This window comes from Entelurus aequoreus, linkage group LG25 (assembly GCF_033978785.1).
Source record: "Entelurus aequoreus isolate RoL-2023_Sb linkage group LG25, RoL_Eaeq_v1.1, whole genome shotgun sequence".
In the NCBI taxonomy this organism is placed as follows: domain Eukaryota; kingdom Metazoa; phylum Chordata; class Actinopteri; order Syngnathiformes; family Syngnathidae; genus Entelurus; species Entelurus aequoreus.
This window is the reverse complement of record NC_084755.1, coordinates 1,536,471-1,551,823: the sequence shown is the minus strand read 5'-3', so window position 1 is coordinate 1,551,823 and position 15,353 is coordinate 1,536,471. Positions and strand designations below refer to the sequence as shown.

At 35.5% G+C, this 15,353-nt stretch overlaps 2 protein-coding genes across 2 annotated transcripts in view; one reads left to right on the top strand and one right to left on the bottom strand.

Annotated features, from left to right (window-relative positions):
* The first annotated feature begins 97 nt into the window (after positions 1-97).
* Positions 98-15,353, top strand: part of LOC133642565 (uncharacterized) — a 194,471-nt gene continuing 179,215 nt past the window's right edge. Inside the window, exons 1-2 of the mRNA XM_062036830.1 lie at positions 98-433; positions 518-549. Coding sequence (XP_061892814.1) covers positions 267-433; positions 518-549 — 199 coding nt within the window. The 5' untranslated portion in view covers positions 98-266. The remainder of the gene's footprint in view (positions 434-517; positions 550-15,353) is intronic.
* Positions 5,422-9,339, bottom strand: LOC133642246 (uncharacterized). Its single transcript, XM_062036337.1, has 3 exons — positions 9,188-9,339; positions 9,048-9,109; positions 5,422-6,093 (listed from the first exon to the last, which is right to left on the bottom strand). Exons 1-3 carry the CDS (start codon positions 9,208-9,210, stop codon positions 5,474-5,476), a joined length of 705 nt encoding a protein of 234 aa, XP_061892321.1. The 5' UTR covers positions 9,211-9,339; the 3' UTR covers positions 5,422-5,473.

Below are 15,353 nucleotides of genomic sequence, written 5' to 3'. Positions count from 1 at the left end.
TAATGCCGTGAAAATTCAAAAAACCTACCGTTCTTGAACGCACCACCGCCAAAGTCAGGCTGAATGAAAAAAAGACGCGCTTTTTTTTTTTTCTCCCTTCTTCCCGCGGTTCAGTCAGAGAGGCGGCGCGCGCGATCCGTCACGGAGGCTCGTGCACGAGCATTAACCTGTCAAGAGGCAACACCTGTACGACATTAAAGTTTGAAGTCGCGTACTCGAAAAGCGTTTTATATTCCCCCCCCCCCTTTTTTTCCCCCTTCCCCGCCATGGCTGACCATCTCCTCCATTATAACGACTCCGCCGGTGTGGGGAACAGATTCGCCCGCAAAGGCGCTTTGCGGCAGAAGAACGTGCACGAAGTGAAGAACCACAAATTCACGGCCAGGTTCTTCAAGCAGCCCACCTTCTGCAGCCACTGCACGGACTTCATATGGTGAGCTGCTGCTAAAGTGCTGAAGTTGCAGATTGCACTGAAGTGGTCACTCTTTTATTGTTGTTGTTGTTGTTGTTGTTGCAGGGGCTTTGGCAAGCAAGGATTCCAATGTCAAGGTAAACACTTTCATCGATCCTAAAATGAATTTAACGCTTGTCTGGTTTGGTTGAAACCAAGTCTGTTCTTTTGGCCAAGTCTATGAATCAGGGGTGAATGAATGAATGATCTACGTCAGCCTTTTTCAACCACTGTGCTGTGGAGATGATCTAATTTCACCTATTTGGGTTAAAAATATTTTTTGCAAAGCAGTTATTATAGTGTGCAAATTGTGTTGCTGTTGAGTGTCGGTGCTGTCTAGAGCTCAGCAGAGTAACCGTGTAATACTCTTCCATATCAGTAGGTGGCAGCAGGTAGCTAATTGCTTTGTAGATGTCGGAAACAGCGGAAGGCAGTGTGCAGGTAAAAAGGTGTCTAATGCTTAAACCAAAAATAAACAAAAGAGTGCCCAGTATTTCCCATAAACTGCCAAGATCCCTGTGGCGGTGGGGGTGTGGCTATGGGCGTGGTCACCATGACATCATCGAGTAATTTGCATAATTTACTACAATGATTTGATTTTCTCTAAAAAGGCTCAAAAAATGTATACTTACTAATTAATAATAACAGTTTGGGCAGCACGGTGAAAGAGGGGTTAGTGCGTCTGCCTCACAATACGAAGGTCCTGAGTAGTCGTGAGTTCAATCCCGGCCTCGGGATCTTTCTGTGTGGAGTTTGCATGTTCTCCCCGTGACTGCGTGGGTTCCCTCCGGGTACTCCGGCTTCCTCCCACCTCCAAAGACATGCACCTGGGGATAGGCTGATTGGCAACACTAAATTGGCCCTGGTGTGTGAATGTGAGTGTGAATGTTGTCTGTCTATCTGTGTTGGCCCTGCGATGAGGTGGCGACTTGTCCAGAGTGTACCCCGCCTTCCGCCCGATTGTAGCTGAGATAGGCTCCAGCGCCCCCCGCGACCCCGAAGGGAATAAGCGGTAGAAAATGGATGGATGGATGGAGTTTTGTTTTAAACGTCCATCCATCCATCCATCCATTTTACAATATAATTACAACACTTTATGTACATATTTATATACAGATTTGAACAATAAGTTATTCACTGAAATATATTTATTAATTGTGGTTCTTACAAAAAATATATCTTATAAAATATAAAAGCTAAAATGTCTCAAAGCTCTGCCCCTTTAATTAGTGCATACTAAATAATTTAACTTAGGCCTACTACTACAACCATATTATTTACCAGCAACATAAAGTGAAACAGAGGCAGAGGTGTCCTGCCACAGTCAGTAACAAATAAACAGAAAACAGTAGTGGTGGTAGATAGACACAGAGCTTCATCAAACATCTGATCCACTGAACAAAGAGCTCCAAAAATCTTGAACTTTAGACTGCTATCAGTTTTACTCCCTACACTTAACCATGTGTTTCCTACTGCCTGCAGACTTTGCACCCTTTGTTATATACACATGTTGTGTTTCTAATATAAATACATTTAATAAAGTCAAATACAAATAAGACAACAAGAGAAGGATGCTACACTTCTCTTTTGTAAAGTAAATCTGAACAGCCGATATGGGCATCTACATCAACTATATGATTTGCCTGAGAAGCTGGAGAGGACCAAAAAAAAAAAAAAAAAAAAAAGTTTTTATTTTTATTTTTTTATTTTTATTTTTTATTTATTTGTGGCGGACGTAATTCTTTTGTGGCGGGCCGCCACAAATAAATGAATGTGTGGGAAACCCTGAGTGCCCCTAAGAAAAGGCATTGAAGCTTAGGGAAGGCTACGCAGAACCAAACTAAAACTGAACTGGCTACAAAGTCAACAAAAACAGAATGCTGGATGACAGCAAAGACTTACTGTGGAGCAAAGACGGCGTCCACAATGTACATCCGAACATGACATGACAATCAACAATGTCCCCACAAAGAAGGATAAAAGCAACTGAAATATTCTTGACTGCTAAAACAAAGTAGATGCGGGAAATATCGCTCAAAAGGAAGACATGAAACTGCTACGGGAAAATACCAAAAAAGGAGAAAAAGCCACCAAAATAAGAGCGCAAGACAAGAAGTAAAACACTACACACAGGAAAACAGCAAAAAAGTCCAAATAAGTCAGGGTGTGATGTGACAGGTGGTGACAGTACACCTACTTTGAGACAAGAGCTATAGTGATGCATGCTTGGTTATGCTTTAAAGTCATATCCAACAATTGCGACAACGACTTTTTACTGTCAACAGAGTTTCGTTTTTTAATGATTTCTGCTGGTGGTGTGCCTCCGCATTTTTTCAACGCAAAAAATGTGCCTTGGCTCAAAAAAGGTTGAAAAACACTGCCATACGTCAGTGTTTTTCAACCTTTTTTGAGCCAAGGCGCATTTTTTGCGTTGAAAAAATGCGGAGGCACACCACCTGCAGAAATCATAAACTCAGTTGACAGTAAAAAGTCGTCGCAATTGTTGGATAATAATAATAATAATATATTTTATTTGTAAAAAGCACTTTACATTGAGTAAACCAGTGTCTTTCAACCTCTGTGCCGCGGCACATTAGTGTACCGTGAGATATTGTCCCAGGGACCCCATCAAGTCATAAAAATGGGGTCCCACAGTACATTTTTGGGCGCCCACTTTTTTGTAAGCGTTTAAAAAAATAAAAAAAAAGTATGCATTATCCTGTCATAAAATAGGATATATCTTTGTCATTGTACAACGAAATTGTGAGCAAAACTAATTTAGTGCAAATTCGTAACACGTAAATAGATAAAAATACATAAAAATAGCAAGCACACAGCTCACATGCAGTCATTCTTGCCTTGTGTTCAGCGACACTCTTGCTCTCGGGTAAAAAGCGTTCTTAAATCTGTTTGTCCGGCATTTTATTGTCCTGTACCTCAAAAGTTCAAAAAGTTTGTCATTAATTTCCTTTTTTTTTCTTCATTTATTTATTTCAGGCAATGACGTAAAAAAATAATTGAAAAAAGTACAAAGTTGACTACACATAATATAAATGAATATAGTGTATAGTATGTAAAGCATGATTGTCCAATTTTGCCTGAAAGGGAGTGGGAAGAAGATCATTTATTTAATCCCAACCCCCAGTTCTCCATTCAGTGATTATTCACATGAGTTTCACTCTTACTTTGTTCAAGGATTATAATACACATGTTGTATCATAGTGGCATTACCACAGGTAACAATTATTACACTGTAACAATCATTTGTATCAACAATGTAGGAATAATGAATATACCAACAATGGTAATAGACAACATAGCAACAATGGTAATAGACAACATAGTAATAATGGTAATACATAGTAATAATGGTAATAGACACAGGGTTTCCCACACATTCATTTATTTGTGGCAGCCCGCCACGAAAAGAATTACGTCCGCCACAAATTTAAAAAAAATAAAATAAAAATAAAAAAAATAAAATTTATTTTATTTTTTTTAAATTTTTGTCCTGTCCAGCTTCTCAGGCAAATCATATAGTTGATGTAGATGCCCATATCGGCTGTTCAGATTTACTTTACAAAAGAGAAGTGTAGGATACTTCTCTTGTTGCCTTATTTGTATTTGACTTTATTAAATGTATTTATATTAGATACACAACATGTGTATATAACAAAGGGTGCAAAGTCTGCAGGCAGTAGGAAACACATGGTTAAGTGTAGGGAGTAAAACTGATGCTAGTCTAAAGTTCAAGATTTTTGGAGCTCTTTGTTCAGTGATCAGATGTTTGATGAAGCTCTGTGTCTATCTACCACCACTACTGTTTTCTGTTTATTTGTTACTGACTGTGGCAGGACACCTCTGCCTCTGTTTCACTTTATGTTGCTGGTAAATAATATGGTTGTAGTAGTAGGCTAAAGTTAAATGATTTAGTATGCACTAATTAAAGGGGCAGAGCTTTGAGACATTTTAGCTTTTATATTTTATAAGATATATTTTTTGTAAGAACCACAATTAATAAATATATTTCAGTGAATAACTTATTGTTCAAATCTGTATATGAATATGTACATAAAGTGTTGTAATTATATTGTAAAATGGATGGATGGACGTTTAAAACAAAAATCAAATCATTGTAGTAAATTATGCAAATTACTCGATGTCATGGTGATCACGCCCATAGCCACGCCCATAACCACGCCCCCACCACCACAGGTATCTTGGCAGTTTATGGGAAACACTAACATAGCAATGGTAAGGAAACATTGAGCACACGTTAACATTTGAGACAGAGTACAGCAGCAGGTCAAATTAAAGACCCTCATCTCTATATTTGAACCAGACCCCATTTTTGTATAAGAGTTTAAATCAATTAGTTTTGCATTTTTTGTGTTGCAAGTCCAGTTTGTTCCATAGTTTTACTCCGCATAGACAAAAACCTTTGAGTGGTTTGAGCTCTCGGCAATGAGAAATATCCGGGGTGAGATGAGTCTCTTACGTTTTGGGCCTTTGAGGCACCTGGCATTGTACAGTTCATCACATTCTATATGGTTTTGGAAAAAGCTTCTCAAACAAAAAATATGTTTATGCATATTTAAATTTATTCACTTTCCTTCATGGATCTAAACTTTACTAATGCTGGGTATTTGTTTTCTATATTTTTTATTGCAACATTTTCAGAATGTGTTTGTCTTACTTGGGCCAAAAATAGAACAAAGACAATCTGAAGTTGTCTATTTTTAATGCCATGATTTTAATAGTGCACATGCCATGCGGCCCCTGAGATAAAATGATTGACACCCCTGGTATAAATGTATTGTTCTGCTAACCCTGGTGTGCAATAGTGATGGGCGACATCACTGGCTTGGGACATTTATTTTGAAAGTAGCCAGTACTCAATATGCCCATCAGGAGGCAGGGTAACAAAACCAGATCAGAGTTTGAGCTATACTTCACAAATGGGAAGCAAATATTCAAAATATGATTTTAATAGGTTAAATAATGATACACATTCAATTGCATTTACCAAATCAGTGGAAGGTCAGCATTTGGACTGTAGCTATCTCTGCTGAACTTCGACCGGCCTTGCGTGTAGTGTCCTCTATACTGGCTGATATAGCTGGAAGGCGGCGAGTCATGAGATCTACGGACTAGTTGCATCTCTTGCCAAGCGGGAACCCGTCGGTTATCTGTTTGAAAGCCAACGGGCCACCCCATCGATGCTGGGTAAGCAGGCAGCTGGCCTCTATGGGCTGATGGGTAATTGTTTTGCTGGAAGCCGCCATGAGGGAACTGAAAGATTCTCTCAAAGCTTACACGTTTCGTGTCGCCGGCTTGACGGTCCTCGTTTGAGTTCGTAAAACCGCTGCTCGCAGGCTGATAAGCGGACGGTTGATGGCGGTCACCGCTTTGAGGGCTGCTTGGCTTGTACTCAAGAGAGTGATACGGTGGACTCACTCCATGGTGTTGCTCCACGACATCAGCATCAGGACCAGGACTGTTAAGCGGTTGATTTTGGGAACTTGCTCCCCAAAGTGGCTGCTGTAGGTCGTAGTCCAATTGTAGCTCCTCCCAGTCGACAGGCTCATCCAATGTCAAATCGTCGTAATCCTCTAGGTTGCTTGAAACAGGACTGATTCGACCTAGAAGTACATTTTATTTATAAAGCGTTGTACGAAACATAGGTGAAGTAAAACAATTCAATCATAAAAAGGATACAAAAGTGATTACAGATTATAGATTAAAAAAAAGTGCATTACTAAAAGAAGTTTTCAAATGTTTAAAAGTTTCAACACAGTCAAGATCAGAGGGACTGGTGCAAGTTGTTCCAGAGTCTGAGAGCTATAGCATTGAATGCCAGGTCTCCACAGGTTTTAAAACTAGTTTTGGGGATATTTAGAAGACCCTGTCCTGAATACCGGAGGCTGCGCCCTGAAGAGTAGGGGCATAACGTAGTCAGGGGTGTACTGAGGGGCCCCACCATGCAATGCACGGAAAGTCAGGACTAAAATCTTAAACTTTGTGGATTTAACTGGAAGCCAATGAAGACTGGATAAATCAGGGGTGATATGGACTGTTCTGGGTGCACTGGTCTAAAGTCTGGCAGCTGCAGTTTGTACAGTCTGAAGTCTCTTTAGCATGGACTTGTTGGAATGAAAAGAGAATTGTGAAAACAATGTGAGGTGAAATTCGAGAACAAATTTCTCACTTTAGAAATATTTCTGGAGGTACTAAACAGTTTTCCAAGGTTTCTGAGACTGCTTTTAACAGATGCACCCAGAGCACCAAGGGAGTTCTTGATCTGGGGATCTTTTTATCAATTGTCAGTTTCCGTTTTGTTTGAAGTTGTCTGGAGGAAATTAAAGAGGACAACCAGTTTAATAGAGGAGACTCACTCCAAGAACTCAGATAAAAAGTGAAACTCTGAATCATTGAAGGAGCATAACGGTTGAATGAGAAACATGTTTTAAAAACTACTGATAAACCTCTCAAGAGGCTTCAGATACAACACAAATAAAACAGGCCCCAGAACAGAACCCTGGGCCACAAAGGTGATTACAAATTATAGATAAAAGGTCCATTAACTAAAAGCTTTACTAAAAATAAGTTTTCAAATGTTTAAGTTTCAACACAAGTCAAGATCACAGAGGGACTGGTGCAAGTTGTTCCAGAGTCTGGGAGCTATAGTCTGAAATGCCAGGTCTCCACAAGTTAAAACCAGTTTTGGGGATCTTTAGAAGACCCTGGCCTGAAGACCGGAGGCTGCGCCCTGAAGAGTAGGGGCATAGGATTAAAATCTTAAACTCAGTGCGGAATTTAACTGGAAGCCAATGAAGACTGGATTAAACAGGGGTGATGTGGACTGTTCTGGGTGCACCGGTCTAAAGTCTGGCAGCCGCATTTTGTACAGTCTGAAGTCTCTTTAGCGTCGACTTGGAGTGAAAAGAGAATTGCAATAGTCAATGTGAGGCGAAATTCGAGAACAAATTTCTCACTTTAGAAATATTTCTGAGATGCTTAACAGTTTGACCACAGAGACCCTCCAAAGACATGGACTGATCCAACACAAGGCCAAGGTTTCTGAGGCTGCTTTTAACAGATGCACCCAGAGCACCAAGGGACTTCTTAATTAGGGGGATCTTTTCATCGGGAGCAATTAGAGTTTCCGTTCTGTTAGAGTTTATCTGGAGGAAATTAAAGAGGACAACCAGTTTTTAATAGAGGAGACACTCCAAGAACTCATAAGTGAAACTCTGAATCATTGGAGCATAAAGTGAAGTGAAGTGAAGTGAATTATATTTATATAGCGCTTTTCTCTAGTGACTCAAAGCGCTTTACATAGTGAAAACCCAATATCTAAGTTACATTTAAACCAGTGTGGGTGGCACTGGGAGCAGGTGGGTAAAGTGTCTTGCCCAAGGACACAACGGCAGTGACTAGGATGGCGGAAGCGGGGATCGAACCTGCAACCCTCAGGTTGATGGCACGGCCGCTCTACCAACCGAGCTATACCGCCCCATAACGGTTGAATATCAGCATAGAGGTGATAAACATTTGTAAAAACTACTGATAAAACCTCCCAGGAGGCATCAGATACAACAAAAATAAAACAGGCCCCAGAACAGAACCCTGGGCCACAAAGGTGATTACAAATTAGATTAAAAAAAAAAGGTCCATTAACCAAAAGCTTTACTAAAAAGAGAAGTTCTCAAATGTTTAAGTTTCAACACAATCAATATCACAGAGGGACTGGTGCAAGTTGTTCCAGAGTCTGGGAGCTATAGTCTGAAATGCCAGGTCTCCACAAGTTAAAACCAGTTTTGGGGATCTTTAGAAGACCCTGGCCTGAAGACCGGAGTCTGCGCCCTGAAGAGTAGGGGTATAGCAGGATTAAAATCTTAAACTCAGTGCGGAATTTAACTGGAAGCCAATGAAGACTGGATTAAACAGGGGTGATGTGGACTGTTCTGGGTGCACCGGTCTAAAGTCTGGCAGCCGCATTTTGTACAGTCTGAAGTCTCTTTAGCGTCGACTTGTTGGAGTGAAAAGAGAATTGTGAAAACAATGTGAGGCGAAATTCAAGAACGAATTTCTCACTTTAGAAATATTTGAGGTACTAAACTGTTTTTAGTCAGTTGACCACAGAGACCCTCCAAAGACATGGACTGATCCAACACAAGGCCAAGGTTTCTGAGGCTGCTTTTAACAGATGCACCCAGAGCACCAAGGGACTTCTTAATTAGGGGGATCTTTTTAAATCGGGGGCAAATAGAGTTTCCGTTTTGTTAGAACTTATCTGGAGGAAATTAAAGAGGACAACCAGTTTTTAATAGCGACGCACTCCAAGAACTCAGATAAAAAGTGAAACTGAATCATTGAAGGAGCATAACAGTTGAATAGAAATGCATAGAAGTGTTAAGAAACATTTTTAAAACTACTGATCAACCTCCCAAGAGGCATCAGATACAACAAAAACCAAACCAGCCCCAGAACAGAACCGTGGGCCACACCACATGACAGGTTGGACACATTGGACATTAGAACAAACACTATCAACATTGCACCTAACACACGTCAACGCGGTAGAAAACCTTACCTTTTTCTTTCACTGGCATAGCAACACCGTCACCGGAGAGCAAAAGACAAATCCAGTAGGCCCTGGGAGAGGAACACACCTGTTGGTAGCAATCACAAGAAGTGCAGAGAAAGGTATGGTCGGTATAAAACGTTACATACCACACAAGAGCTGCAAGGATCATGGCTGCCTGCTGGGAGAAGAAGACTAGCGTTCCTCAGAGGAGATCCCTGCAAATGTGACAGAGCCTGCACTCCCGAGCGGTGGCTCACCTGCTCCTTAAAGGGCCGTTAACGAGTCGCAGCTGTGAAGCATCACTCAAGCTGCAGCGTTGCATTACTCAAGCTGCAGTGTTGCATGACCTCGCTTTAACACAGGTGGGCGCCACCTCTTGGTAAATGTTTATGCTGATTTGTAGGCATAATGCAGCTACATAAATAACATTGCAAATTGTAATTGCATTTTTTTTAGGGAAATTGGACACTTTTAAATTTAGCTGGAAGTTTAAAGGCCTACTGAAATGATTTTTTTTTATTTAAACGGGAATAGCAGATCCATTCTATGTGTCATACTTGATCATTTCGCGATATTGCCATATTTTTGCTGAAAGGATTTAGTAGAGAAAATCGACGATAAAGTTCGCAAACAAATTGCAAAAGATGTCCAGAATACTGTGGAATTACGAAATGAAAACAGAGCTTTTTGTATAGGATTCTACGGGGTACCATAACTTCCGTTACTCTGACTTCGTCACGCGCATACGTCATCATACCGCGACGTTTCAGCCGGATATTTCCCGGGAAGTTTTAAATGTCACTTTATAAGTTAACCCGGCCGTATTGGCATGTGTTGCAATGTTAAGATTTCATCATTGATATATAAACTATCAGACTGCGTGGTCGCTAGTAGTGGCTTTCAGTAGGTCTTTAACATCACTTTCCACAATATTTTTTTGTAAATAATTTAAACATAACTTTGGGGGTAATTTCCTGCCAAAAAGAGGCTAAAATCATGGAAATGATGAATTATTTTCAAGTTCCTTTTGATAAATTTTGTTTTATATTTATATGCAACATTTTATAGTTAAGTTAAAGTACCAATGATTGTCTCACACACACGAAATGATTCTCTACATTTGACCCATCACCCTTGATCACCCCCTGGGAGATGAGGGGAGGGATGAGCAGCAGCGGTGGCATCGCCCGGGAGTAATTTTTGGGGATTTAACCCCCAATTCCAACCCTTGATGGGTCCCTTTTTTCTTTTTTGTTTTTTAGAAACGTTCCATAAAAAGTTAACCTGGAGAATTTTTGAAATATTTCAGTTTGTATGTATTTCATTATGTATTTAATTTATAGGAGCTATACCTGGGCAATTGGTAGAACATGTTGACAATAATTTGTTTGTGTTTTTATAAAATATGATTTAATAATAAATAATAATACACATCAAAATGTACAAGATAATACAATATTTTTTGTTTGTTATTGCCCTAAAAATTGGAATTCATAAATGTGTTATTTTGTCAATTGTTTATGTATTATATGAAATTATAATAAAATAAGGCTAACAATAATATTAGGCTAACAGTACAATTATGAATAGCAATAAATCAAATATAATTAAACAAGTATAGAATATAAGCAAATACAATGTAAAGCTATTTATATTAGATTGTGGAATTTACTAAAAAAAAAAAACTATAGATGATATATTTTTTTAAATATATGATTTAAAATATATTAATAAATAAGGATACACTTTAAATGTACAAGATACTAAAAGATAATTTTTTTGTCATTGACCTGAAAAGTGGAATTCATAAATGTATTATTTTGTAATTTTTTTATGTATGATATGAAATGATAATGATGTAAGGCAAACAATAACATTAGGCTAATAGTAAAATTATAAATAGCAATACATCAAATATAATTAAACAAGTATAGAATATAATAAAATAGAATGTAAAGCTATGTGAATTAGATTGTGGAACTTACTAAAAAAAAATAACTATAGATGATATAAACATCTTTGTAATGAGAAAAACAATAGTTTGTTTGTGTTTTTATAATATATGATTTAAAATATAATAATAAATAATGATACACTTTAAATGTACAAGATACTACAAGATATTTTTTTGTCATCGCCCTAAAAAATGGAATTCATAAATGTATTATTTTGTAATTTGTTTATGTATTATATGAAATGATGATAATTTAAGGCTAACAATAATATTAGTCTAACAGTAAAATTATTAATAGCAATAAATCAAATATAATCAAACAAGTATAGAATATAATAAAATAGAATGTAAAGCTATGTGAATTAGACTGTGGAATTGACTAAAAAAAACACAACTATAGATGATATAAACATCTTTGTAATGAGAAAAACAATAGTTTGTTTGTGTTTTTATAATATATGATTTAAAATATAATAATAAATAATGATACACATTAAATGTACAATATACTACAAGATATTTTTTTTGTCATTGCCCTAAAAAATGGAATTCATAAATGTATTATTTTGTAATTTGTTTATGTATTATATGAAATGATGATAATTTAAGGCTAACAATAATATTAAGCTAACAGTAAAATTATTAATAGCAATAAATCAAATAAAATCAAACAAGTATAGAATATAATCAAATAGAATGTAAGGCGATGAAAATTAGATTGTGGAATTTACTAAAAAAAAATAACTATGGATGATATAAAACCTTTGTAATGAGAAAAACAATAATTTGTTTGTGTTTTTATAATATATGATTTAAAATATAATAATAAATAATGATACGCATTAAATGTACAAGATACTACAAGATATTTTTTTTGTCAGTGCCCTAAAACGAAATTCATAAGTGTATTCTTTCGTAATTTGTTTATGTATTATATGAAATGATAATGATTTAAGGCTAACAATAAAATTAGGCTAACTGTAAAATTATAGATAGCAATAAATCAAATAGAATTAAACAAGTATAGAATATAATCAAATAGAATGTAAAGCTATGTAAATTAGATTGTGGAATTTCCTAAAAAAACAACTATAGATGATACAAACACCTCTATAATGAGAAAAACACATTATAAACTAGTACAATAAGATAATAAAGTTAAGATAATTTTAATGACAAATATCATAATATACTGTACAATTTAATATTCTTTAAAAAGGTAAAATAATAATTATTTATTTGTGAAGGTAATTCAAAAGCACATTTTTATAAACCAGGCACATACATAAGTACACATTTAAAGCATATCTCACCTACAAGGTATGAAATATTTACCCCAAGTAACAGTTATTATTAAACTGAATGAAAAAGTGTCTACATTAAATGAATCATTGTTTTAATGTAGATGATTAAAGTCCATAAATGAGTCTTTAAAGTGACTGTATGCATAAACATGATACTGTCTTTGCTTCCAATTTGACTGCTGTCGCTACCAATAATCTATGATATAGCCACATTATTTGATTCATGTCCATACAGCTTGTTGCTTCTGACAGATGTTGACAGTGGCTGCCTACTATGATGGGGATGAGCGACACTTGAAGGGATTTCACTGTTTCCCATAAACTGCCGAGATACCTGTGGCGGCGGGGCCGTGGCTATGGGCGTGGTCACCATGACATCCTCGAGGCATTTGCATAATTTACTACAATAATATGATTTTCTCTAAAAAGGCTCCAAAAATGTATACTTACTAATTAATAATAACAGTTTGTTTTAAACGTCCATCCATCCATCCTTCCATTTTAAAATATAATTATGTACATATTTATATACAGATTTGAACAATAAGTTATTCACTGAAATATATTTATTAATTGTGGTTCTTACAAAAAAATATATCATATCAAATATAAAAGCTAAAATGTCTCTTAAAGCTCTGCCCCTTTAATTAGTGCATACTAAATCATTTAACTTTAGCCTACTACTACAACCATATTATTTTGCCCAGCAACATAAAGTGAAACAGAGGCAGAGGTGTCCTGCCACAGTCAGTAACAAATAAACAGAAAACAGTAGTGGTCAAATACAAATAAGGCAACAAGAGAAGTATCCTACACTTAAAAAAAAAAAAAAAAACTTTTTTTTTTATTTTTTTTTTTTAATTTGTGGCGGGCCGCCACAAATAAATTCATTTATTTGTTTTAAAAAAATAAAAAATAAATGTTTTTTTTTTTTTTTTTTTTTTTTTAAACAAATGAATGAATTTTTTTTAAATTTTTTTAAATGAATTTATTTGTGGCGGCCCGCCACAAATTTAAAAAAAAAAAAAAAAAGTTTTTTTTTGTTTTTTTTTAAAACAAATACATGAATTTATTTGTGGCGGCCCGCCACAAATTTAAAAAAAAAAAAAAAATTTTTTTATTTTTTTTAAATTTGTGGCGGGCCGCCACAAATAAATGAATGTGTGGGAAACACTGGATTTATTTCACTCTTCTTATTTTTTTTTAAGTATGCATGTAAAATTATTGAAATGCCTCATATTTCTGATCTTAGGGATATTAAATGTGTTATTAAATATACTGTGTATGTTCAAAGGGGGCCTTAAAAATGACTTAAAAATGTGACAATGCATACGTCGGCAGCCCGATTGAGAGACAAATCGCCCATTGTCACATTTTTACTTTGGCCTTTGGACACATCGTAGGCTTACATAGCATCGTCTATTCGTGCAGATGCGTTAACTCAAAAGTAAGAACTGATTATTCAGTGTTTCCCCTATCTTTGTGTTGAGGCAAAATGGAGTGCACGTCTCTTGAAAAAGGTAAACAATGGCTTTCCGTGGTAAGAAAAAAATACCTCCGCTCCTGTGGGCGGTATTACGCTTTGCAACACCGTATCTTAGAAACAGGAGTTCAGAATATTCAGAGAGACTCTTAGTTTCCCAATGAATGTGTTCAAATGCCATGTATAATTTTCCGTGACTATGCAGTAGTAGAACTGTACTGTTTTGCTACTACTACTACTATTTTTGCCTAGTAACTCTCCAGGGAGATGTTAATGAATGCTTTTCTTTGGTCCAAGAGGTGTCGGGCTTGTGTTTAATTCAAGGAAAATAATTGCTTGTGGTCATCGCCAAACGCAGCGCCCCCTGCTGCCAAGCAAGTGGTGACTGGCGTATGAGAGGCCTCCACTTGGCTGCTCGATAAGATCACTTTAGAAAGCACGGACTCTCCATTTCTCCATACTTTAAAGGATTTATTTTTAATTATTGGCTTCTGACATTGCGGACAAGCCTGTAAATCAATTTCCAGGAACGCTTGGCTTCTCACTTCCCCATCAGCGTTGAAATAATTACAGCAGTTGTGATGGTGGACATTTTTATTTGATTGATTTCAGTCTAAATGAGGATTTCTGCTAACGTTCATCCAAATATTTTATTTAGAAAGGAACCTTTTCATAGTGTAGTGGTGGTTTACATGAGTGACTGTTCTGCAGTTCCTTCACAGTCATATATATATATAAATATATAAATATATATATATATATATATATATATATATATATATATATATATATATATATATATATATATATATATATATATATATATATATATAAATATATATATATATATATATATATATATATATATATATATATATATATATATATATATATATATATATATATATATATATATATATATATATATATATATATATATATATATTTTAGGGCTGCAACAACTAATCGATTAAATCGATTAAAATCGATTATTAAAATAGTTGCCGATTAATTTAGTCATCGATTCGTTAGATCTATGCTATGCGCATGCGCAGAGTTTTTTTTTAATTTTTTTAAATAAAAATTTTTTTTAATTTTTTTTTTTTAAATACATTTTTTTTTTTTTTTTTACTAAACCTTTATTTATAAACTGCAACATTTACAAACAGCTGAGAAACAATAATCAAAATAAGTATGGTGCCAGTATGCTGTTTTTTTCCAATAAAATACCGGATAGGATATAAATGTAGTTTGTCTCTTTTATCCGATTATTAATCGATTAATCGAAGTAGTAATCGACAGATTAATCGATTATCAAATTAATCGTTAGTTGCAGCCCTAATATATATGTATATATATATATATATATATATATATATATATATATATATATATATATATATATATATATATATATATATATATATATATATATATATATATATATATATATATATATATATATATATATATATATATATATATATATATTAATAATAATAATAAGGACATGATGAACAGATGACATATGTGGTATGCTTTGGATCATGAACTATTTATTATGTGGATAG